This window comes from Lutjanus erythropterus, chromosome 3 (assembly GCF_056507025.1).
Source record: "Lutjanus erythropterus isolate fLutEry1 chromosome 3, fLutEry1.hap2, whole genome shotgun sequence".
In the NCBI taxonomy this organism is placed as follows: Eukaryota; Metazoa; Chordata; class Actinopteri; order Lutjaniformes; family Lutjanidae; genus Lutjanus; species Lutjanus erythropterus.
Genome location: NC_139319.1, coordinates 9736797 through 9762727, shown reverse-complemented (window position 1 = coordinate 9762727; position 25931 = coordinate 9736797). Strand labels below are relative to the sequence as shown.

General features: G+C 37.3%; 1 protein-coding gene across 5 annotated transcripts in view; it reads right to left on the bottom strand.

The window, feature by feature from the left end:
• The window catches only part of vav1 (vav guanine nucleotide exchange factor 1), a 36919-nt gene extending 12482 nt beyond the window's left edge, over nucleotides 1-24437 (bottom strand). The window contains exons 1-21 of one of the 5 annotated variants that reach the window (XM_084714933.1): nucleotides 23419-24437; nucleotides 22218-22319; nucleotides 22004-22120; nucleotides 17690-17806; nucleotides 13079-13137; nucleotides 11107-11172; nucleotides 10015-10123; nucleotides 8060-8155; nucleotides 7860-7928; nucleotides 7668-7771; nucleotides 7475-7574; nucleotides 5457-5552; nucleotides 5305-5373; nucleotides 5135-5221; nucleotides 4280-4365; nucleotides 3329-3464; nucleotides 3088-3197; nucleotides 914-1015; nucleotides 711-811; nucleotides 591-613; nucleotides 412-445 (exon numbers count right to left, since the gene is read on the bottom strand). In XM_084714933.1, coding sequence (XP_084571059.1) covers nucleotides 412-445; nucleotides 591-613; nucleotides 711-811; nucleotides 914-1015; nucleotides 3088-3197; nucleotides 3329-3464; nucleotides 4280-4365; nucleotides 5135-5221; nucleotides 5305-5373; nucleotides 5457-5552; nucleotides 7475-7574; nucleotides 7668-7771; nucleotides 7860-7928; nucleotides 8060-8155; nucleotides 10015-10123; nucleotides 11107-11172; nucleotides 13079-13137; nucleotides 17690-17806; nucleotides 22004-22120; nucleotides 22218-22304 — 1768 coding nt within the window. In that variant the 5' untranslated portion in view covers nucleotides 22305-22319; nucleotides 23419-24437. The remainder of the gene's footprint in view (nucleotides 1-411; nucleotides 446-590; nucleotides 614-710; nucleotides 812-913; nucleotides 1016-3087; nucleotides 3198-3328; nucleotides 3465-4279; nucleotides 4366-5134; nucleotides 5222-5304; nucleotides 5374-5456; nucleotides 5553-7474; nucleotides 7575-7667; nucleotides 7772-7859; nucleotides 7929-8059; nucleotides 8156-10014; nucleotides 10124-11106; nucleotides 11173-13078; nucleotides 13138-17689; nucleotides 17807-22003; nucleotides 22121-22217; nucleotides 22320-23418) is intronic. The other 4 variants (XM_084714930.1, XM_084714929.1, XM_084714932.1 and 1 more) reach the window with 4 other exon arrangements.
• Nucleotides 24438-25931: the final 1494 nt, after the last annotated feature.

The following is a 25931-nucleotide window of genomic DNA, read 5'->3' as shown; positions in this document are numbered from 1 at the left end:
ATGTCAACGGAAATGGTTTCTTCCTCTTCTTCTTCTTCTTCTTCTTTTTCTTGTGAAGTGGAAACAGCTCATCAGTCACGTGAGTTAAATGTTCAAGGTGTTTCCATCTCCCATTAAACTCATTAGCTCTTTTTTGAAAAGGGCAAAAAAACAAACAAAAGCACCTCAAACTAGCGTAAATCTTTTTTTTCCTGAAACTGAAGAGGTTTCTTACGAATTTTGCTATTTCCACCAATCTTTTCTCATTTAATATTTTAAAATTCGTTAGTGCTTTAATTCACTCTGACATTCATGAGGTTGTTTTGGAGAACAAACACGACCACTGCACTGAAAGGTTCTACTAATGTTTTGCGTAGGATTTTTCAAAGTAAAAATGTGCGTTTTAACCAGAGTATATCATGAGTTTCTTACCAACGGTGGAATGTGCAGAAGGCCTGTGTGGTTTCTGGAGGAACAAAAGACAAAAGAAATGGAGCAATCATTTTGCACAAGTTAAATCAAAGAAAGGACATTAAAACTGGCACATTATTGATCAGCTCTACTTGAAAAATACAAAACATCCACAATGTCAAAGATAAATGTTGTCTTACCTTCTTCAATGTACCAGAATGATCTGTAATTTGAAGAGAATAATCAAAGTGAGAAGCGATAATTAAACTATTTAATGATGACTAAAAAGACATGGTATTTAAGCACGTTAACACACGTACACAGACCTGAGTTCCTTCCACAGGCAGGGACTCTGCCTAAACACTCTTTATGTGCAGCCATTTTACAGCGTGTGCAGCGATAGCCCTGAAAAAAGATCCCCCTGCAGACGACAGATGGAGAGATTCAGCCTCAGCGGACAAGTTTCTTTTGAAAACTGGAGCTCAGAGAGAAGCTGAGAGAAACAGCCAGTGAGATGAAGTACCTTAACAGCATCGAACAGGCCTTACAGCAGGTGGTTTCCTCGAAGCAGTGCATCTGGAAGTCGTGGTTGTTGGCTGTGGAGTTCTCTGGACACATATTTGACCTGAAACCATAAAGTACAACTGTTTTGAACATGCTGGGGTAACGAGCTTTCACTGGCAGGTAGTTTGAAAAAGTAAAACAATTGTTGTTGTCCTCTGCCAAGAGAGCAACAATTTGGCATGCTTGAGACTGAAGAGCAGTGGCAGCAGCGCAGTGAAGGTCAGATTGCAAATAACATAATCAACAATCATAGGATGCCTGTTCATTTCCTGTGCACTGAGCAATCAGCAAAACTGCAAGAGTCCTGTTTCTCTTCTGAAGTGTTTCACAATATACAGTTAACTAAAGGAATTACTTGATTACAAAAAATGAAGTTGATTAACCAGAGATGTGGTCAAATGATTTGGACTCAAGTCAGAAATTTGATGACTAAAAAATATATTTATATAAAGTCACGGGTGCAGGCATGGGTGAAAGTGAGCTAACTGTAGGCGGGAACCAGGTGAGAACAATAATATAACATATACAACAGAAATCTGATTCTTTTCCCCCTGGAGAAACCAGAGATGAAAATGACTGCACAGTATTTTTAACATTTATATTCGCATATACAGCCTTATCAGCCAGCAGGATTTCATTGTGAAAGCTTACAACACAACCTTTGACCCGATGTTCTGCAAAACAATGGGACATCACTGTTCGATCTGACAGTGATTTATGCTAGCTGCTGGCTAAAATGGATAACATAAAGGCAAAAAGAGCCAGTGGAGGATAATAAATTGTGGACAATACATCGTCAAAGGCCAAGTCAGATGTTATGGTGAGCTCAAAGGCTGTGAGAATAACTGACTTTACTGCTTGTAAAATCTTTCAAAAAGTATTAGCTTTCAGTAGCCACAAACTAGGCTTGTCATCGCTATGGAAACACATCGACAGCTGCAGGAGCACAGGCGTTGCACCAGCTGAAAACACAAGTGAGTGATGGTGTATGTGTGTTTAATCATGGGAGCGGGTCGGGTGGTGGGACTGATCATTAACTTAGATATTAACAGTTTCGGGCGGGTGCAGATTTGATGTGGAGATAATCGCGGGTAATAGGCTGGTTGTGGTTCTCAGCTTTGCAGGTGAGGGGCGGGGCAGGTTTGCAAAACTGGGACCTTGCAGGATTCTGCCAAAGATCATGTCATTTCTTGTACAAAAACTACAGTATGCAAAACATGCAGGTTGAAAATTACAGTCAGAGGCACAATATCCCTCAACTTCATTCAACATTTGAAGCTAGCTAACGTTAGCTTAACAGCTTATTAACTTTGTAAATCCATGATGCTAGAAACTCACTGTTACACTATCATATCTTCAGGACTCCAAACTCAAAGTGTAGGACTCAGGACTTGCCTGTCATGACTTGGACTTTGAGTGCAAAGATCTGAGACAATCACTTGGTCCAACCTGTGAAAACTGACTCTGTGGCTTTGCAGAGGCTGCATAAACAAGCTACAGTATGAACACAACACGAACATGTTGATATAATTACCTTTTTGGTAAATAGTTGCTTATTTACACAGTCAGTAGAAATGGAGAAACATTATCATTGATTAAATAAGTAAAATGAGTTAAATATTCACTATCTTTTAGCTCTATTTCTCCCCTGAGAGAAATATCTGTCACTTTAGCTGCTAAATGCTCCCCTCTAAAGTCTGTCTGCCTGCTGTTTGATGCTAAGCATGTAGTGTTCAGAGGATTTCTGGAGCTTTTTTGGCATGCTGCACCTGAAAGTGAGTCTATGAGAGCGATGAGAGTGAACCAGAAAAGTTAAAATACAGCCCGGAAAACAAAAAACAATTTGCTGATGCTATAGAAAGCGTAGTTGTAATTCTCTGTGAGTTTCTCACTACGACCAACTCGTTTTCATTAAACATTCCCGAGACTGTTCAACCTTTATTTGAAGATAACAGGAGTAAGCATTTAAGAAGCGACTCTTAGGGAATGGCTGTATTCATCATCAGATGCTGTATCAACACTTTGAGGCTTTATAAAAGCAAATAATTATCAGAAGGACTAAATTGATGACTGATTCATCTTGGGTTTATTATTACCATGTGTGTATGTGCATATGTGTGTGTGATAACTCACAAAGCCATCTCAAACTGTTCCAGCCATTTCTTCTTCAGTTCTCTGGTTTTGAAGTATAAATCATAACCACATCTCCCATAGCAGTCCAGCAGGAGGAACAAATAGGACCACTGTTCACACACACACACACACACACACACACACACACACACACACACACACAACCACACACTGTTAGCTTCATGGAGGCCTAATAGATGTACTGCCTTGTATAATTATTGCTACACAGTAGTAGAAAGACCTTCTTATTGTCCTTCTCTCCCGTGGTTTCATCGCGTATCTGGAAGTTCTGTAATTCAATGATCTCCTTTAGCTCAAAAGTCTCTCCACTCTTCTTCTTACACACAAACATGGCCTTGTCGAAGAGGAACGCATACCTGAGGAACAGACAGACATACATCGACACAACGCAAGGTTAGATACATGCCACTACAGGGGCGGTTCACCACCAAATCAAAAAATATATATTTTTCCTCTTACCTGTAATGCTGTTAATCCATCTAGATAGTTAGTCGGTGTGAGTTGCAGAGTTTTGGAGAGGCTGTCAAGATGTCTGCCCCTTCTCTCAAATATAATGTAATTAAATGGCACTCAGCTTGTGGTGCTCAAAGCACCAAAAAATAATTTTAAAAAACTCAACAGCAATGTCTCCTTTCAGAAACCATGACCCAGTTACTGAAGATAATCCACAGACTTTGTTGTGAGCAGTTTCACTTTGCAGAGGGAAGCCTGCATCGGTAACACTTACAACATTTTATGTACAACATGAAGTATTTGTTAATAATTAACAGATGATTTGGAAACCTTTAAGAAATTATTTCATAGAGAGATGGACCAGATATTTAGATGGCGATTATATAGGTGAACCTAATGATTATAACTTTTTATGTACTCCTGTATGTTACCTAACTCATGTAAACTTTATAAAGCATATGCAAGCATCATGTCATTGTTTGTTAACAGCAAAATAAGTACATTCTTAATTCAAGTTTACCTATTAATTTTTCATGTATTAATGATGGTTATTATAAAGTGTTACTGAAAGGGGAAATCTTTACAGCTGATATCTCCAAAACTCAGCAACTTACACCAAAACAATCTAGACTGATAAATAGCACTACAAGTCACAAGAAAAATATGCAACTGTCCCTTTAACACATGGAAAACACACTGTGACATAAACAACACACACCTGTCCTGTTTAGACCGTTTCTCCGAGCTGCAGATCTTCAGTTCTCCGTCGATCTTGGGGCGACCAAAGAGAGCGAGAGACTGAGTCTAAAGAGCAGAAGAGACTGAGGATGAACCGGCGAGGAAAACCAAAACACAGCCGAACAGAAACAGGTAAAAAGTGAAACATGTCACCTCACCATGTTTTTGTTTGTACACTTAAATTGGGATCCTATAATCGCTGCAGTGTCCTCTTTTTTCATTTGATATAATAAAAAAAAATGTATATAAATTATACCAACAGATTTGAACAAAGGTAGGGTATTTGGGGGGAAATATACATTGTCCTCTTCTCCCAAATTTTCTGAAATCTATTCTCCTGAAGCTTATAAATCATATCATACCAGTCCTCTATAGATGAGGGTTTCTGGATTAAAGGGGCAGTTCATCCCAAAATCAAAAATCATTGGAATATAATTAATTCTGAAATATATTTCCACATTCTCATACTGTATTTTTCATCTCTCTTTTTATTCCTATCTAAACCAAGTTTAATGAACTGCCTGATGCTAACCACCACCAGATCTACAAATGTATAAAATATCCTTCAGGTGAGGGAATAATCTTGGTGCAACAAAGTAATGATTGATTAAGGTAGATTACCTTTTTTGACTATGTAAAGTAATCCCATAGCTGACTTTTTCAGAATAATAATGAGTGACTTCAGATAGAAGAATTATCAGTCTGCATTACTTGTACTTGGATGTATTTGGATTCAGGTTTGGATTTAACCTGCGGAGGTTTGGTCTTGAGATTATTTTAAGACCAGAGTCTGTCCTCAATGCATGAATAAAAACCTTCAGTAAGTTGACCTCACCAGGTTTTCTATGGACAGCTGGAAGGTGGTGATCTGTCTGATGATCTCATTGTCTCGTTTCACCTCGTTCACACACTGCGCCAAGTCCTGGAAACACACACGGACAAATTAATGAATATTTAAACACAAGTTTAAGTTAGTGATTGACAAAAACACACAGACACACTTACTCTCATGGCATCTAGAGCTGTGCGGAGGTTTTCTTTATCTGTGGGGTCAGTGGTGTGTTTGACCAGCTCCTGCAGGCACAAACAGACAAATTATACGCTAACCTGATAAATGCACATGCACAAATAAAACACAGACCTCTGTGCAAACATACCTGTAAAAGCAGATGATATTTGAGGACTCGCTGCATAGGGACCATGAGTAAATCTCTGAGAGAAAAGCGTCCGCTGTTCGCTCTGTTTGAACACTCCTGAGAGAGACAGAGTGAGAGAGAGGAGGAAGTGAAGATCTGCACTAAACCTTGTGCAAAGAGGATGTTGTGTGGCAGACTCAGCCTTCCCGCCAGTTTCCCTCGTGGCAAAAAGCGGTACCAAAACAGAAAACTCCCCTTTGGCCCTGAGAACATTTCCCATGTAGACCACTACTGTGAAAGTGTGTGTGAAAGTGCTGACAGGACACCTCAAAAGGCACATGAGGTCATTTATTACTCTCTCATTATACATTTTTAAACAATTACACTTGTCGCATGGGATTTTTTTGCATGATGTCATCTCAGTGTATAGTCAGAGTAAGAGCTCAGTATTCATGGTGGTTCCCAACATTTTCCTTAAGGGGGCCCTTTTCCATGATTGCGTGAATTGATGACCTCTGATTTAGTGACATAGTCGATGGATATTTCATATTATATTCAATGCATAACCGTGAAGAACAACTGCTAAACTGTGCAACTGACCCAAACAGTGAACACAACACCCGCAATCACACATACTCAGTGATTTCTTTTTTGACAAATTCAGTGTTTTCTTGCAGGACGAGGCTGTTTATCAGAGACTGAAGCCTCTGTGAATATAAGCTTGTGTTCAGGTCTTCCCTTTTTATATCTTAAATAATAACTTAAAATGCTAATAAATAACAATTTAATTAGTTTTCTTCACAGAAATTAATGAAATGCCGAGACACAGGCCTCCTGTATATTTTTCTTACATCCTATGTACACACTCTATGGACCTTGAATAAACATGTACCCAATTTCATTGCAATCTGTCAAACAGTCGAGATATTTTGGTGTTGGTTGATCAGTGGTGCACTGACCCTATAGTTTGATAATATAGAGAAAATCAGTATGCTACCTTTCCTCTTTTTTTTTTATAACCAATTCAGTGCTTCTTGCTGCTGAATTCTTGAGTATAGATCATGGGTGAAAATGACAAAGGATACCGTGTTCAAAGATTAGGTCAATTTATCCCAGTGAAAGTTGCTCATCCAGCACATTTGCCTATTAACTTTCCTCTGTTCTTGTTTTGTTTCTGGACTGTTTCTGTTTCTTATCCTGCTGACTCATCACACTCATAAGATGTGTTTCTAAGGTCTGGAAAGGTTTTGCAATTTTGTAAGACAATAAAGCTATAAGCCCCAAGAGGCTGTCATTTACACTAATTTTAGAAAAGCTGAGGGACATTGTTTGGCATGACACAAAGAGGAGGGTCTCTTTGTTTCTTTCACCAGCATCTTTGTATTTTTTTGTGCTTTTACTGAATGACAACATTGCATAGTGGCCGACTTCTGCAGGTGAGCAGCCGCTCTACTTCTAACCGTTCTCATCCTGACTGATGCCAAACGTCCACATTGTCTGTTTAACAGTCTCAAGTTTGTTTCTTGACTTTTCCAGCTCTTTAATTTCTATCTTGTCCATCTCTTTCAGCCACTCATCCACCCAACATAGCAAAATTCACAGCAAAATCTGACATTCTGAAACAATTTGTTTGGCACAGTAGTTCGTATTTTATATAATTTGCAACAGTTTTGAACGTGGCTCAGTCATAATCAAGACCCAGAACAATCTGTGTTTATTGAGAAATTAACACCATTTAAGATAGGTAAGATATATTTTTGTTGTAGTAGCACAGACAGTCACTGGGATGTACTGGGTATCCAGCTCAAGTAGCTACAAGTACATGATCCCTCACTGGCTTCCCACCACTGAACACACTGGCACCTTTACTCCAGACTGAATTTGCACAAATCTTAAATTACTTAAACTATTTCATACTTTCATCAAAAAAATACACATCTTCTGCTCATTATTTGGCACATTACAGTATGTCTGTGAAAACAAACTCTAGTGCAAAATCACAAACTGGGCTCCTGTTTTAGGGAGTGTGTCCTCCTCACCTCCAGTTTCATTTTGATATCCTCCCTCATACTTGAAAGCTTGTCCAGGTGTTTGGTTGCTGTTTCCACCTGGCTGCAGTAACGGCCGTACAGTAAGAGCCTGAAGTGGGGTTGGAGGATATTAGAACATAGTATAACAGCATTTTTTGTGGTGTTACTGTACAACAGAAACAGGTGTGTGTGTGTTGTGTACCTCTCCTTGTAGTTCAGGAACACCTGGTACAGGTTCCTGGATCCGTGATTTAGGATGGAACTCCGCACATCGTCCAACAAATTACGATGCGTACTGGCCAAATCCTACAAATGCGAATATACATAGAAGACATGTTTAACGAGGCCGACACATGAAGGTCAGACCTGTGCACATGAAAATCTCCTGCCGTACCTCTATGTTGATGAAGATACTCTCAATGTCTTGAGCCTGCAGGAACTTTTCAAGAGGCTTCATAAAGTGCTGCACGAAAAAGGAGAAATGGTTGTTACTCTCTCTTTAAACGCATAAATGACTGTTTTCATGCTTGTGTGTGTCTAATTATGAGTGAATCTTTTTATGTTTTTTTCAACAGATTGAAAATGTGTGCACACCTGTAATATAGATTCCAGTGTATCAGAGTATTTCTCCTCTGTCTGTCTAATCTCCTGCAGGCAGCACTCTCGTTTGTCTACTCCAGCCTTCTGCTGCTGTAAAAAAAAAAAAACACACACAAAAGTCAAATGAAGCTTGAAGAGACCAGAGAATATTTTCCAAAGCATATTTTTCTCGTGTTATTTGTATTTATCTTTACATATGTTAGCTATAAACAACACAATTTGTAACATTAAAACTAGTTTGATGCCTTTTTGCATATGATTTTTGGTTGTTTTTGGAAGAAATTGGTTTAATTCCAACAGAGACCACGATGCAATAACGAGTCCAACTGATGAATAAATATTTGACAAAAATGTTCAAATGAACAGGACAAAATTCTACAGTAAAGCTTTTCGATTTCATTCATCTTTTTATCCCCCAAGTGAGGCCCTGTTTTGTGACCCCGACTCTCCTGAGGCCTCATTCACTGTGCAGCATCTCTCATTGTGTCTGATAACCAGATTGTGCCTTTATGAATTATGTAGCTGGTTGACATTTACACACAATGCCTTTCCTGGATGGGGCAGCTGTCTGAAGTTATCTGTTAATGTGACTCCTATTCGCATATTGAGACACATCTCTGCACAACTCCATGTGGGTTGGGTCAGTGATTTTGAACCTTAACACCCACAGGGTGTCACAAAATAGTCAGTGTATCTTTTAGTTTTTCAGTTTAATCTTTCAGAAATGGGTACTAAAAAAAACAAATATAAGTAGCTATTTAATTTTAATTTTGACATACTAAAATTAAAATTGAAATTCAATGTATGTTTGGTTTTGATAGTCAAAAAGGGAAGAGAGAACATTTCAAAAGACATTTTAACCTGAGCTAAAGCAACACTGGCACACTGGTAATCCTGCATTTGGAGCTCTTGTCCTGTAAATGACCACATCTGTTCTGAAAAAAACAGGCCTTTTTCATTTTTGTTTTCTTGTGACTGTAATTTTTGTTTGTAATTAAAAACAAAAAACGTTTGCTCAACCCGTTTGAGAAAGAAAAATGCCTTTTTAATGCCTGTTTCTGACAACAAAATCAAATGACCAAAAGACAAATCTAAGGCGATGGGAAAGCAGAAACAGGCATATTTCTACTACAAAAGTTATGTTTATTTTTCCAGACTGTCTAATCAATGTTTTTTTTTTTTTAAATTCAACAATTTTACCTTTTAAAGCTTCTAAAAAACAAATTGAAATGCAACAATGAAACAAAGTCGGTTGAACCAGCAGAAATATGTAACCAGTGACGAGAAGAGAAAACTGCTTCATTTCAAGGGTTCGCAAATCAAAACTGTTGGGAATCACTGATCGAAATGATCAGAGAGAAGCTGGACTGATTTTATACATCTGAACTACACAACTATCATATTTAAAGAGAGACCTGCAAAGCTTCAGCTCAAACCCTCCTTTTTGTTTGAGGCATTACACTGTAAACACATACACACACATAAAAAAACAGAGAAAACTTAAAATCTCAGGGCAAATTACTGGAATGGATTTTTGAGTTTTGAGCTTCAACTCAAAGAAGTTTTGAAAAAGTTTTACCAATTACTAATCCTTTGTAGAGATAATTTAAGTTAGTTTTCTTCATTAGATAAACTTAAATCTTTAAGTTTTAGAAGGCAAAAATTGAATTTCAAAACTTATATGAGTAAACCATGGGAGTGAGAGTTCATATTTTATTTCCAGTTAAAAACATTTAAATTTCAGGCACCCAAATAATGACAAATCAGGTTCACAGCTCACTGTGACCATTTTTTTTATATATAAGAAAATTTATTTCATTTATTTTTATTTACTGAAGGTTTAGAGTTTGGCTCAAAACTCTAAAATCTATTGCAGTACGCTGCCTTGACATTTATTGTCTCAACTTTTTTTTTTTTTTTATAGTGTATGTTGTGTGGGCATCGCTTACAGTTTCAGGTTGTTCATCTGTTCTCATCAAGTCTTCATAGATCTCATCTCCTTCGTTCTCCTCGTCCTCCACGAAGTCGTACAAGTCGTCATCCTCATCCACTGTGTCACTGATACACACACACACACACACACACACACACACACACACACACACACACACACACACACACACATACACACACACACACATACACACACACACACACACACACACACCATTGTAACTGTCATAATATTTATCTTGTTTTCATTAATTTCATTCAATTTCATATTAAGATCAGAAGTCAGAGGTCACAGTCATCTACAGAATAACACCCTGTGTCCAACAGGTGGTCAGTCTTCAGTGTGTTAGATTTGAATCCCTGTAATTATTCTGTCCTCTTTATTGCAGGTTTTGGCTTGAAAAAAGTCTATTTTTAGAAAATACTGTAAGTTAACAACTAGTGGGGACAGGGTGTTGTCAGCCCTACTCAGAGTTTAGGGAAAAAACAATGAAATTATTAATTATTATTAGTATGGTAAGTACAAATACAGTTTTTATATATTTTCAGTACAGTTATGTACAAATATTATATGATATTTTTTCACTAATAGTAAGATTAAAAGTAACATTTTGATTTGATTTTTAAAATTAATTCAATTACTTTCAAACACTTAAGATTTAATTACTGGTACAATTGATTAATAACAATATTGCATAAATATGAAAGTGTTTCTCAGAATAAAAGATAAGAACATTTCTTTTTAATCCTTGGCTGAGCAAAACACATTGTAATGACTCAGTGATGTTCGAGGTCTACAACAGGGAAACTTTGTTCTTGTTATTGTTGTGGCTTTTTTTTTTCACACAGAGGTTTTCCTGATGAAGACCTTGATCATTAATTCTTTTAGAGAGGAGATATGATTTTTAATATAATGTAATTTGCCAATAGAAACACTTCAGTCCCCTAATTTCTTATATCAGTCTAATTTTAATCCAAAGGCCATATATATATATAGTTTGGGAGCATCTGGGTAAACTAGAAGTATAAGCTTTGTTTAATAACTGCTTTTTGTCAAACTTAAATGGATTTTGAAGAATAAGACTTACTCTATCTTGTCAGACAGGCCGCTGTAGATCTCATCATCAGGAGTGCATCCATCCAGAGGAAAAGGCCTGGAGGAAAGGAGAGAGTGTGAGAGTGTGTTTGCAGGTGATGGTGGTAAAGATAGAAAGTAATGAATGTTATTATAGACAAATCTGGGTTGTAAGTGGAAGTAAACAAGCCGCCATTACTGCGATGGCACCTCACTAAACCAGTTTATTTTAAGGATTTCATTTTTTTAAGTGCTTTTGCCAAGAAAACTGTCCAAGAGATCCTCTTGGACCAGCTGTATGTTTGAAAATATAGTTATCAAATGTCATTAAAATCAAGACTATAGTCTACAAAACCTTTCAAGAAAACACTGTCCAGTTTTAACAGACAGTGAAAAGTAGAAGAAGAAGTTTGATGTTATTTTCTACTCCGCCTTTGGGGGGAAAAAAGAAAGTAAATCAAATGCATGAAATCAGTTGGCAGCATGCCAACAAAGGGTCGAACACTGACTTGTTCGCATGGTTCTGGGTTTTTTCTGGCCAAAATTCCACTTTTACAGAATCATGTGTTTCTGATCTTGCATTTCCTCTGAGTACAGTACATTATATCATTAAGTTCTGTTATTTAAATCACAAGATAACAAATAGTTCTTGCTGGCTTTAAGAAGCATCGCACTGTTCCTTCACATTCAGACTGTGGGGGTCAGACAGAAGGCATCCTTTAATGTTATTTTTCCCCAAAAGGCTGTGGAATAACTGATTTAAGTCTTGTTTGTAGTTTGTACAAACTACCATCATCAATTCAACAAATTAAATGTAAGATTTTTTAGGACCATTGTGAACATGATTTAAGATTGAAGAAGAAACACATTTAAGAGCAAGACTGAAGGTAAGGAAACATTAACTTCATAATAAATCAATTTCTAAGACCTGTCAAAATCATGTTTAAGATATTTTAAGGACTCAAATTCAAATGACTGGATTTTAGACTCATACATGCAGAAACCTTGATTTGTACATAAGCATTTGATCAGTGGTTAATTAGACTCTATAATGTATCTGTAAGCAGATCAATCATTTATCATTTATTAATGAATTTGTCAACAACTATAACTCCTGCTATGCTACACTTTGCAGATTCAGTTTATCAATACAAAACAAATAAATCATGTATTTATATACACTAAAGGGACCAGTTTTCAAATGTAAAAAAAAAAAGACTGTTAAAAAATAAATAAATAAATAAAATCCCCCCATACTGCTCATCTGGTGTAATCCAGGTCAGATCAGTTCAGAGCAGGTGAACGTGGCTCCAAGCAAAGGATCTACAGTGAAGATTTAGGCTAAAAACATGCAACAGACGGGAAGTGTGGAGGCATTTTATGCTTTTTTTCTGTGTGAAAACTGGTCACCATTCACTTACATTGTTTGGAAGATTGTGCAACGCTGATTTCCTGTGAAACTCAAGCAGTGTTTTGTGGACTACAAAACTAAACCTGACTCTCAATTGGCATGAGGGTGAGCAGATAATGACTGAAATTACTATCCCTTCAAGCCTCTCACATTAAGTAGTTAAAGCTCCACCTTTACGAGCCACAACATTAATGATCTTTATACATTAAGCCATAAATAATTATAATCCAATAATATAATTTTTTTAATTCTGAAATGGGCCTCTCTGCCCAACAAGTGCTTTTACTTTAAGTATGTTTCAATACTAGTACTTTTGCACTTTTACTTAAATAAAGTTGTACTTCTAGTGGAGTATTTCTACACTGTGGTATTGCTACTTTTACTTGATCAAAAGATCTAAGTGCTTCTGCCACCACTACATTATAGTAAAATAGTTATCATACTGCAGAATATATCTTCATAGAAGTTATAACTGTTGACAAATACTGTAGCTACATTATTAAACATTTATAAATGTTAATTGTGGGGAACAAAAAACACTCAAATGATGTAACAGAGGAATGAAATTACTTACTGGAATCCTCTTTGTGTAGCAATGGATGAATGAGAGAGGATGGACAAAGTGTCTATGACCTGTCACACACACACAGACACACACAGACATGAGGAGGTTTACAGTTAGTATGTCCTTTACAGACAGAGACACAGACTGGCAGAGAAACAGTAAGCGCTGTTTCACACTTAGCACTAAACACTGACACTGAATAACTCACGTCTGACCTGGTTTCACTCTTATTCTACCACAGTTCATCTGCGAACTGCAGCATCATGATGAGTGATCGCCAACTGATGAGTGAAAACCAGCTTCATGCCAGATGTGATCAGAAACATGTCACACAAGCATCCTAATGGTACTGAGTGTTATTTCTGTCTACGCAAAGCAAGAAAAGTACTTACTGATGTGTCACTGAGGTCTATTATCTCCTCCTATCCTGACTTAATGTGTTATGTAAATAAATATAACCAAGAAAATGATGGATTTTTAGTTCCTTGGAATTTATTTTTCTATTTTTACCTCTTTGAAATCACTGTTGACTTCTGCTCTAGTTGAAACTTAAACTTGACTCGCAGCAAGAAAGTTGCCTCCCAAAGTTCTGAACTAAGTTTCTTTTCTCTCAGAGACGAATACAAATGTGTGCCAGTCATGACACTTGTGACGCTGGTGATACAAAACATTTCTTATTTTTTAATAAGAAATGGTTCAGATTATAGAAAGCTGTCGTCAGAGCAAAAGGTGGCTACTTTGAAGAATCTATAATATCAAAGTGCAAAAGACTTTTGCACATTTGTAGGTCGACGAGCACGTAGGAGGAGATGAATAAAAAGCAAAAAGACTCTTGCACACTGTCTTCTGCACTTGCAATCAAAGATTTAATGTCAACGATTTTATTAAATCTTTGATTGCAAGTGCAGGGGACAGTGTGTGAGACTTTTTTGCTTTTAAAGAATTTAAAATCTGAAACATATTGCCTTATTTTCACATTCTTTCCTTACATCGTAATTTCATATAATTCTATTTTTCATAGTTTAGTCGTGTCCAGTATTAATCTACTGTAGAAAAATGATAACAGTAAACAATAATATAACAATAAAGACACTGAATGAGAAAATGTGTCCTTTCTTTTTACTGGTATTGTATGAACTGTCCAAATAAAGAGTTTATTTCTCAGTCAGGACTGCTGAGCTGTCTGATTTCTACTTTCAATTCAAGACAGAAAAGAGGGAACAAGAAATGAAAGTCTGTTGGAGAAGTTAAGAGAAAAGACATTTGAATGGACTGTTTTACAGTTCTACTGCCACACAATAATGTCTGAGTATTTTTAAACAAGACTTTAAAGGAACAGTTCAGCATTTTGGGGAACTGCCGAGAGTTAGATGAGAAGATCTATACCACTTTCATGTCAGTAGGTTAAATATGAGCAGTGGTGGAAGGGGTACTGAAAATCTGTACTCAAGTAGATGTACTGTACATTACTGAAATATTACTAAATTAAAAGTAATGCTCCTGATGTTAAAAAATACTCAAGTAAAAGTACAAAGTATTCTTCTCAAAAAATTCTCAGAGTATTAGTTTTTAACCACTGTTCAACAGGAAGCATGCAGTCAAAGAGGTTTCTGTTCTGGGTCAGATCTTCAGTCTAAATTACTTCCAGCTCCTGCTCTGTTGTGTTCAGTGCTCATCATCTCTCCAATCCTCTGCAGCACTGTGTTTTTGTCCATATGTTGTGGTCTGGATTGGCTCGTTTGTGATCGGATTGACTTATTGGCTACGAAAGTACAGATGAAAGATTTTTAAAAGTAACTAAGTAGATTACATAGTGTCATGCATATTTAAGTATGAATAAAATTACAGACTTGAAAAAATGCTCATAAGAGTACAAGTACCCCAAAAAATGACAGCTGCTGATTAGCTTAGCATGAGGACTGGACACAGCTTGACTGGCTCCTCTGTTATTTGTTTGATCAGAATCAAAATACTCAATTGAAGAATAGAATATAAGTGTATATAAGCATAAGGAAAATATAAGAATAGAATAGAAATACTAAGTATGTAAAAATATGTGCATTATATGACTATGTACAACAACTGTAAAGATATGTATACAACATGTACACTGGTACACATAAACAGCATAAACAATAATAATTCTGATGATGGGGATAAGTGTGTTAGGATGCAAGAGTGTGATAAATAAGAGTATAGGCTGGCTGACATGCACAGTATAAATAAATAAATATGTAAATAAATAAATGCTGTAATGACGCCAGTGTATTGCACTGTTGAATTATTACTGCATTAGTACTGACAGTTGAATTATTGCACAAATAATTATACTGTTAGATCAATATTGCATATGTGAATATATCAATGAAATATGAAGAATAATTAGCTTTCTGCGATATAAACAAATAAGATCTAGCCTAACGCTAATTTGGCTATAGATTTAGAGATGCTGTTAGGCAAATTTTGTTGCCTTTGGACAGAGCCATGTTGACTGTTACCCTGTTTCCAATTTCCAGTTTTTGTGCTGTGCTGAGCAAACCAGCTGCTGGTTGTAGCTTCATATTTCATGTACAGAGAGGAGAGTGGTATCAATCCAATATAACTCTCCGCCAGACACTGAATAAGTGTATTTCCCAAGATGTTAAACCGTTGCTTGAATGGTTTTAAACTTCCAACTCAACAGATCTTGAGATGAAGTTTTATAGTTGCCTCATGAGAGCAGAAAGGAGGATTCAACTGTTGCAGCTCCATTTATTCTCACTTAAACATGCAGTACCCTGCTGGCACCATTAGTATTAAATTATCAATGATGGAAAGTAACTACATATATTTACTCAAGCAACGTTCTACAATTTTGACCTACTGTACTTGAGTATTTCCATTTTCTGCTACTTTATAACTCTTTTCTGATTGAGATTTTACATTAAAAATGATAAGCTTATGAAGTAAAACACATTGTTAAAGAGTAAACCGGTTATTCCCTCCTCAACAAAGCAATGAAGCTTCAGATGTCTATGAGTTCTTAAAACTTTTACCCAAGAGAGATTTCCCCACTTCTCATGTAGTTTCATTAAAGTAAAAGTTTGAGGTCCAGAGAGGTGAAATGATCCAGTATTTCACAATATAAGCAAAGAAAAGTCCAAGAAAATGAAAACAGAAGTTTGCTTTATTATCTGTCCTTCCTGTTACTCGTTTCATCACCGCCCAGTTTTTTCTTAGAAGGCGGCATGACCCCAGGTTAGGAAACACTGGACTCAACCACTCAACTGTAGGGTAGCAACTACCGATTATTTTAATTTCCAATTAATGTCCTTATCATTTCATGATTAATAGATTAATTGCTTAGTTTATAAAATCTCAAAAACCTGTCACAAATGTTCAACATAATTTTCCCAGAGCACAAAGAGACACCTACAAAGTGCTTCTTTTGTCTGACCAACAGTCCAAAACCCAAAGACTCTTCATTTACCATCATAAATGACAAAGAAAAGCAAAAAATCCTCACAATTAAGAAGCTGGAATCAGCAAATATTTGACATTTTCGCTTAAAAAAAAATGCCTGAAACAATTCATCAATAATCAAAATAGTTGGTGACAAATTTTCTTTTGATCAACTGTATGTAAAGTAGGTCAACCTAACTCCACCAGCTGCAACAGTAAAAGGATACGTCTGCATTGATGCATGAGTCACGGTGCAAGTTTTTCTGAAATACTACTTCAATTTTTTATACTTTAAAAGCATTTCGTTAACAATACTTCTGTACTTTTACCAACATATATTTAGACAATAATGGAGTGTTTTCAGTGTGGTATTACTACTTTTACATAAGAAAAAGATCTGAATTCTTCTTCCACAACTATAAATTAAACTTAACACCCCATTTGTATGTTTACTGTATTTTATTGTTCTGGTTGACCGACTGCAAGCAGTAAAGTGAAACGAGAAGCTCAGTGACTGTAACGCACAGTACACTGTAAAAAAAAAGAAGAAAAAAAAGCATATACTGTAAAAAAAAACCAACAAAAAAACCTAGGTCCACCTCATGTTGACTCATTCCATTCTTAAAGACACTGCTTCCTCTTACTTTGTGCATGCAAATCATACATGTTCACACTTAAGCATTGTGGCTGCACTGCATCGAAAGTGAAAGAATTCTGAAACACTGAATTCAGTCGTTCACTCGGCCGTGTCTTGTAGAAAATCACCACCAAGCTACTTTCCTGTGAGGGATATGTGGGTGTCTGCAAGCTGCAGTGAGGAGCAGGGCTCTGTTCACACTTCTGACTTTTACCACAATGACTAGAGTATGAGAGCACACTGTGTTTCCCTCACACACAAGTCAGAATTACTGTACTGTATTACGATGATAGATAGATAGATAGATAGACAGACAGACAGACAGACAGACAGACTAACAGGCAGGCAGGCAGGCAGGCAGACAGACAGACAGACAGACAGACAGATAGATAGATAGATAGGTAGATAGATAGATAGATAGATAGACAGACAGACAGACAGACAGACAGACTAACAGGCAGGCAGACAGACAGACAGACAGATAGATAGATAGACAGATAGATAGATAAATAGATAGATAGATAGATGTGATGGTGCTTTACCTTTCCAAAGTCTCGAACATCAAACAGGTCGAAGGCCTCAAACAGTTCACTCTTTTTGAGATGAAACCTCGCCTGACAAACTCCCAGAAATGTCCGTATATTCTTCAGGCACAGAAACTGTAGACAAACAGAAAAACAAACACGACTTTAGTTTTACGAGTTTGATCATCTATAAATAGTTTAAGTCATTTATCAAAGGACACAACTGAACAGCCACATTATCAGTTCTGTGAGGCTGTACTCCACACATAAGCTAAATGCTAACATAAGTATGCTAACATGAGCACAACGACAATGTTTACCAGGTTTAATATTTATGATGTTCACTCTTTACTCTGATATAAAATATTCATTTTGCAGATTTTTGGTCATCAGCCAAAGATTTGAATAATTCTAATTTTGGTCGGAAAAGTCTGCTAAACCTGCTACAAATTATCTTGATGGAGATATGAAAGTGTGTTTTACTAAAACAACCAAAGTCAGTAGGAGTCATCTAGCCTGGGAACCAGACAAATCTGTTCGCTCATTTGCCCCTGCAGATACATCTTGCCACATTCTGACAGATTTCTGGATCTCGCCGAGCCCACCACAACCGTTTATTAAATATGGGGGAGGTTTGATACAATGACAGACAGAGTAACATCGCCGGCCCAGATATGAAAAGTCAGCAGGCTCAGATCAAAAACTTAGGTCAAACTGTCAAACGAGGACGTGTTGATTAAATATGAATCAAGATTCTGTTGCTGCTTTGCCTTTTTCTTTTCTCAAAAGTCTTCAGAAACGCATATTAGCATCCTATTTAGCTGTAATTTGAAAAACTACGTCACACGTCCTTCCTCTGATTAATGAATCATATCCTGACAAACCTTAAATGTCTGTGCCAAAAATTGGACCTGTTGGCCAAGTAGATGTGAAGATATTTCACAGGATAGGTGAAAACTTTGATCTGCTGCTGATCAGGTGATTACCAATGTCAGTAGAATTTATCCTCTGAGGAACAAGAATTTCTTCACAAAATTTCATGGAGATGCATCATATAATTGTCATGATATTTCAGGATTACGTCAGCTACATTACAAATGAAGCTGACATAAAATCAAATGGAGTCGAATAATGTTGAAATAACATTTTGACTTCATTCTTCAAATGGTATTTCAACTCTGTTCTCAACATTTCAACCTCATTTGCAAAATCCAAAAATGAAAGAAAAAAATCTTAATCCTCTGGTTTATTTTTTCTTTTGCCTGGAACTAATAGAGAGAGTTCCACATTACTGTAAACATTTTGACTTTATTCTCAAGGTCTGTGAATCATCTTGAATAACACAGTCATGATTTTTGGAAAGAGACACAGTCTCTAGTCTTGAATTTTTCAAATGTATTTTTTTTGGTGCTTTGCGCACCACAAGCCGAACGTCATTTAGTTCCATTATATGTGAGAGAAGGTTAACATCTCCACGGCCAATATCTCCAAAACTCAACAACTCACACAACAAAAATCTAAATGGATTAAAAGCACTACAGACCAGGGGAAAAATATGAGTTTTTGATTTTGGGGTGACCTGTACCTTTAAGCATAATTTAATCCAAGTGGTCTGAGGGAAAACTAGACTTCTGGTCCTCCTCTTAGCTCTGTTTTCAGGCTTTAGAAAATCTAGCTGGTGACGGGAAACTTTGGCCGATCATAGGTCAGTAAGATAGTTAATAGTTGATTCTCAGTAGCTGACAACCTGGGAACAAGACTCAACAATCAACTTTCTCCAGAATTGCCTACTGCACACCTTTAAGCGACGTAGCTGCCATATCAAAACTATATCAAAGTGTACATAAGTGACACAGGCCACATGAACATGAGCAGCAATGAACCGACACATAGAAACGTCTGAAACTAAAAGAAGCAGTGCGAACGTCAAAACTGTATAGCTGAAATATAACTACAAAGACAACCACAGAGATCATAGCACACAGTACGACTGACATGGTGGTCAGACATGCAGTTTACATAACTTCCTGAAGCAGCTGCTCTCTCTCACTCTTTCTGTGTGTCTGTCTGCTCGGCAGTGGGAAATGCGGAACTCTAATTTGAGAAAAGGGGAAACGTTGACTTCTAGCTGATACTGCTGCACACATCACAGCGCTTAGGCATACATATGTACTTTTAGCAGTAAACCCTATTGCAAAAACACAAGGAAGATCCTCTACTTGTGTAATGTCATTAGATGTGTGTGTGTGTGTGTGTGTGTGTGTGTGTGTGTGTGTGTGTGTGTGTGTGTGTGTGTGCACGTCAGAGTGGACTCTGATCTTCTGTTAATCACCGGATGTGTCTTAACCACTCTTGACCTCACAGGATTTCCCAGAGTTTCACATGCACGTGAGAAGCACATTAACTCCTGCAGACAGTCACACCTTTAAGACATCACGGTGAATCCTGTCAGACATGATTCAAGGACTTCCCTCAAAATTTTTAAGGCCAATCACGTGACAGCCTGTTTCTTTCTTTGTCACACTCTCGTTCTGTTTTTCTCATGTCTTTATCTCATATTTTGCTCACACCAGCACTTCTAATTGCCCGCTCAGAACATGACAACAAATCTTGATGAAATTTGGTGAAAAGACCATCCATGATCCAAGCACCGGGGCATTTGTTTTTAGCGTGTAGTATCAAGATGAAACCCAGAATTTTCAGAAAGGTTTTGTTGAAGAACAGTTTGACATTTTGGGAAATCAGTCAATTTCTCTGCAGAGAGTTAGATGAGGAGATCAATGCTACTCTCATGTATGTATGGTAAATAGGCTAGACCCAGCTGCTGGTTAGCTTAGCACAAAGACAACAGAGAAGAACAATGGAAAACAGCTAACTTGCACAAATGCCACCTTAACTTCCGATGTTAGGTTTGGCCCTTTAGCAAAATATCTCAGCTAAGGGGTTCACATTTAGAAGCGTTGCATAAAGCCTCTTAGGTTTTCTCCTCGTCTAAGTCTTTACACTACAGTTTTCACAGCAGGTATTTCCATAATACAGCACATGTGGACTTCAGTTTCCATGGTTACACTTTACTCACATCATTCTTTAACGTTACTAGACAGCATCACTGTCAGCTGTTAGCTAGCTTAGCTAGCACACTTAGTCTGTTTCAGCCAGCTTCTCCAAAATGGCCAACAAAGAGACATCACAAGAAAAAGAAGATGACAATATTGTTCTCACTGAGGAATATAGAAAGTTAATTTAACCCAGCTGAAACAAATATTCACAAGCAGAAAATGTGGAGAGAAATAACTGACAAAATCAAAGCAAGAACTCTTGAACTGAACCGTTGATGAAGTAATGAAGAAATATGAAAATATTACTACAGCTGCCACAATATCCTTTGGTTAATTTGGTTATTATCTTTTTGTTTGTTTGTTTTGCTGTGTGACTTTGGTGAATCCCAACTATCCTTTTAAAACACAGAAGTTAAACACAAACAAACTAACAGATCAAGGTGGCATTAGACAAGAAACTCACATGTTCTGTAAGGTAAAATGACTGATTTCACACACGGAGTTTGGTTGCTTTGCAACTTACTTAAAGTTTTTTTGGGCTTACTACATGTATAACAGAAGGTAAGAAAAGTTAAGTGGTGAAAATACTGTAAATATAGCATACACTTAAACTGATAGTGATTTTTGGGGTAGCTAAATACCTTTTGTTGCTGACCCTCACATGTATTTACTGTAGGTAATTTACTAACTACAGATAAGAACCTCAAGTAACCCTGAATCAAATTATCAGAAGTATCCCTTTAATCTTCTCTTCTAGGTAAAGAAGACGTGCTAAAATTTCTATATTGTTATGTAATTATTGTACATTGTTGAGTCCTAAAGCTCAAAACGTGTCAAACAAGGAACAAGAAAATCCACCAGTATTGTTGGATAATTTTAATCCTGTTTCTGATGCAAACCCAAGAATCAAGTTTTACTATTCATGATTTAGAGCAGCAATCTGTTTTATCCTGTCTTCTTTCAAGATAGTGACATTGATCTCTACAAAATTCCTCAAACAAGTTGATTTTTATGGAAAACATATTGACAAATCTCATTTCATTTTTTTCACAGTTCAATAGCAGAGTTTTCTCCTTTATCATCATCATCATCATCGACTTCATTGTCTCACATGGTCCCCCTGATGTAGACAGATAAAGATCACAGTATTTTCCTATCAGACAGCATCTGGACTTCAGCACTGCCTCCTGGTCACTATGAAAATGCCCTATGGAAATAGAACAGGAAAATGTGTGTGTGTGTGTGTGTGTGTGTGTGTGTGTGTGTGTGTTACCTGAGACATCTGTGGGCGCAGGTTGATCTCTCTCAGGTTGACAGCCTGAGGCTGCAGGTTGTTGAGTAACTGGCAGAGCAGCACGCCATCTCTCAGAGCCTGAGCCAGGTCGCACACCTGGCACAACACACACACATGAAATTAGACTGAGGAACCAAAAGAGGATGTGTGTACATGTACAGGTGTGTGAGTTAGTGTGACACAGCTGATTTACCTGTGCGCCCTCCCATGTGACCCGGTGGTTATCAGGAAGAACTCGACACTCGATCAACCACAACGCACACTGCCGCCACAACTCCATCTTTTGTTCTGTTCTCTGAACATTAGATTACAGATAAACAGATTGATAGATAGACAGGTAGACAGATAGATAGGTAGACAGACAATTGATCAATCATTTTGACTTTTTTTTTTTTTTTTGTGGAAATCATTTTCTGATTTTAGCTTCTCAAATATGAATATTTTTTATACTTTTCAGACATTTTATAGACCAAACAACTAATCAACCAATAAAGAAAATGACCAACAGATTAATCACTAATGAAAATAAATGTTTCTTGAAGCTCTATTTGTCACAAGAGCCTACTTTCATATGAAGCTGCAGCGATTAATCGCTAAGTCGTCATCTATTAAATTAATTGCCAACTAATAAATAATTGATTAATTATACTGAGTCATTTTTGATGAAAAAAAAATGACCATATTCTCTGATTTCAGCTTCTCAAGTGTAAATATTTTCTTGTTTCTTTAGTCCTCTGTGACACTAAACTGAATATCTTTTGGACATCATTTGAGACATCTGAGGACATCATCTTGGGCTTTGGGAAACAAGCAGTAACATTTTTCATAATTTTCTGACATTTTATAGACCAAACAACTAACCGATTAATCAAGAAAATGATCACTGAATGGTTAGTTAGTTGCAGCCCAGCTTTGTTGTATAGGATCAGTAAATCAGTTAGTCAGATTTTAAGTTAACTTCACCAGAGTCCAGGAACAAATTCTTTTTTTTCTTTCATTCATTCATTTGTGGTGTCTGAATAGAAATTAACTGTATTCACGGTCTGAATTCAAACATACAAAAACCTCTTGGCTTTTGCTCCTGCATCACACAACTGGGCAGTGCTGAACCTCACTTTGTCACAGTTTAACTTCTCCTCTTAGTCTTAGTAAACTAGAACCTGGATATGGAGACCGAACATTAGTCAGTCAGTCTGAGACCAAATCAGTAGCAAATCAGTCGGACTACAGTGAACATTGAGCTGTGGCTGTCACGCCGTCCTCTCGTAGTAAAATACTGAATAGGCCTTCTTGGAAAGCTGTGAAATAACAAAAAGAGCTACCGCTCTACTAGAAAACATCATAATTTTCAAACTGTATATCACTGTAGGATGTGTAGTACAGTCAGCCATTACCTTCAGGTTCTCCCGGCAGTCCTGTGTCTTCTTTCTCAATGTTCACCTCCCTGCCTTGCTTTCATTATCTCATTGTCAGACTTCTCAGTGTTCTTGTTCTGCCTTTCTTCCGTGGTGGGTGTTCTGCAGAGCTGCACTGTGTCGAAGGCTTTTAACTTCATCCCGCAACTTCCTTTTTCCTCTGACGCACCCTCTCACAGTCGCATTCACACTCACAGATGCACACACACATGCACATGCATACACAAAAAGCTGCTATTGCTGCTGCTGCGGCTGTTGCTGCTGCTGCTATGAGTGGTGCAAATTGATAAAACCAGAATGTGGTATTTATGTGAAATGGTGTGTATCACATACACATGAGAGATTAGATAGAAAGAGTGTTGCACATGTGCATGATGCAGAACACAAGTTTACCCCAAAATAAATGTGTTGCAGGGTCAACCACATTATTATTTAGACTAAAAAAACTTCTGATGTGGTAAAATTATCTGTGAACTGTGTGTTATTTAAGTGTGTGGAAGTACTGTGTAAAATGTATGAGGTATCAAGTTAAAAGTGTCTTCACGAAAATGTTTTATCCACTTTTATGTTTCTGAAACGCTGTAAGGATTAAACCTGTTACAGTGTCTTACGGAGAAATATACTTAAGTAAAATCGTGTATTTATGCATTTACCAGCTCATATTTAATTTGTGAAGTCTGTCATGAAGCTGGACAGCAGAGAGACAAACTGCTGTCATGATGCCATTTAAAGAAAAATCCTGGAGCTGCCCGATGAATAATGGAGCAGCTGCTCGGGCGCTGACGGCACCCAGTGGTGATGTTACTGGGATATGGGCACATATTTGGATTCACAGCTCGGAATCCCTACAACCAAACTCATTCATGTGTGACATCTTCAAGTCCACCTACAGCCATGTTTTAAACAATATAAAATGCTCTGCAAGAAGGAATAAATTGTGTCTGATATGTTTTTTTTTTTCAAAATAAACTCAGATACCTTGTTAAAATGGCTTACATATAGCTCTACACCTTGTCTTCATTTAGTATTCAAGAATTCATGAATATGCAAATACCCCCTCTGTCCTCTCCACATCCCCCAACCCCTACCCCTAAATGGCTGCATCTGGTTTCTCCTCTGTTTTTCACAATAACTAGCTACATCCGGCTTCTCCTGTGGGCTGGGTATTGACACTAATGATATGTACAGCGCCACCCACTCAGTTAATGGGATTGGTTGCTTAGCTTTATGATGTCATACACCCAGTCTGACTGACTGGGTGTATGACATCTTTTTGAGACTGTCTTTTTGAGACTGCTCTTGCTCACTGCAGTTTGAAAGCAAGAAATGCTCAGACATGGTGTTTACTGCTTATTTCTCTCCTGATATGTCTTGTAACACATGAAAAACACAACAATGACATGTTGACGAGGTTAAAGATGTGACTTTCACTGGAGCGGGTCTTTAAGCCAGCAGTTGTGCTAGCACCAAGTAGATTTACACAAATACAATTTTGAGGTACTTGCATGTTTCTTAAAGACTACAAGTAAGTTTCATTTTGTGTTGATTTTCGAGACCCCTGTGGACAGAAGTGGTAGTGTTTCCACAGTAAAAAAAACCCACAAAATATACATACAATGCTGGATTATTATGCCTGTGTAAGTGCATGTGTGTGCATCTCTCTCAGCAGCTCTCACAGACTGAGAGCAGAGGCGGTGTACCCATTGGTTGCTATATAGAGTCCAAACCTCAAAACCTGAGCATTGTATTGACTGGGGGCAACAAACGACTGACAGACAGGCTGAAGCCCCGGAGTGGTCCAGAAACCAACAAAATATGAGAAAATATGAAAATACATCAGGGGGCAGGGTCTCTGCAGATACACACAATACCACACATTTCTAGCAGCTCACAAGTGATGATTTAGATCAGGGGTTTTCAAAGTCTTAAACTGTGGGCCTTAACTCAGACAAAACTTGGAAAAAGGTGTCCCGTTTAGTTTACTTGCCTAGTTTCACTCAATTCAGAAGGTCTATGGGATCATGAGGAAGTTCTCTGATTCCACAGAAACTCAACAATTGAGCCAAGACTGCCTAATGCTGCTGTTTTCTGTTAAAAAAACAAAAAACAAAAAAAGGTCTGTACTGAGGCATTCATTAGTTTCTGATTCTGGGAAAGTGGGAAAAATATCAAAATCCCCAATACTGTATCTCTGAATTATCCATTTAACCAAACCACACACTTTTGGGCTATTCTATGTGATTTCCTGATGTAATAACATTACATTAGGAGATCAAGTGCTTGGTGCTTGACAGGACTTCAGCCATTTAGTCCCATTATGTTGGAGAGAAGACAGACATCTCTATGGCTGACTCATGGATAAACAGGACTACAGGCCAGGGACAAAAAAAAAACATATATTTTTGATTTTGGAGTGACCTATGCCTTTAAAGATTAAGTAATGAATAACACATTTTAAAGTTAGCAACCTGATGACCAGCTGCAATATTAAC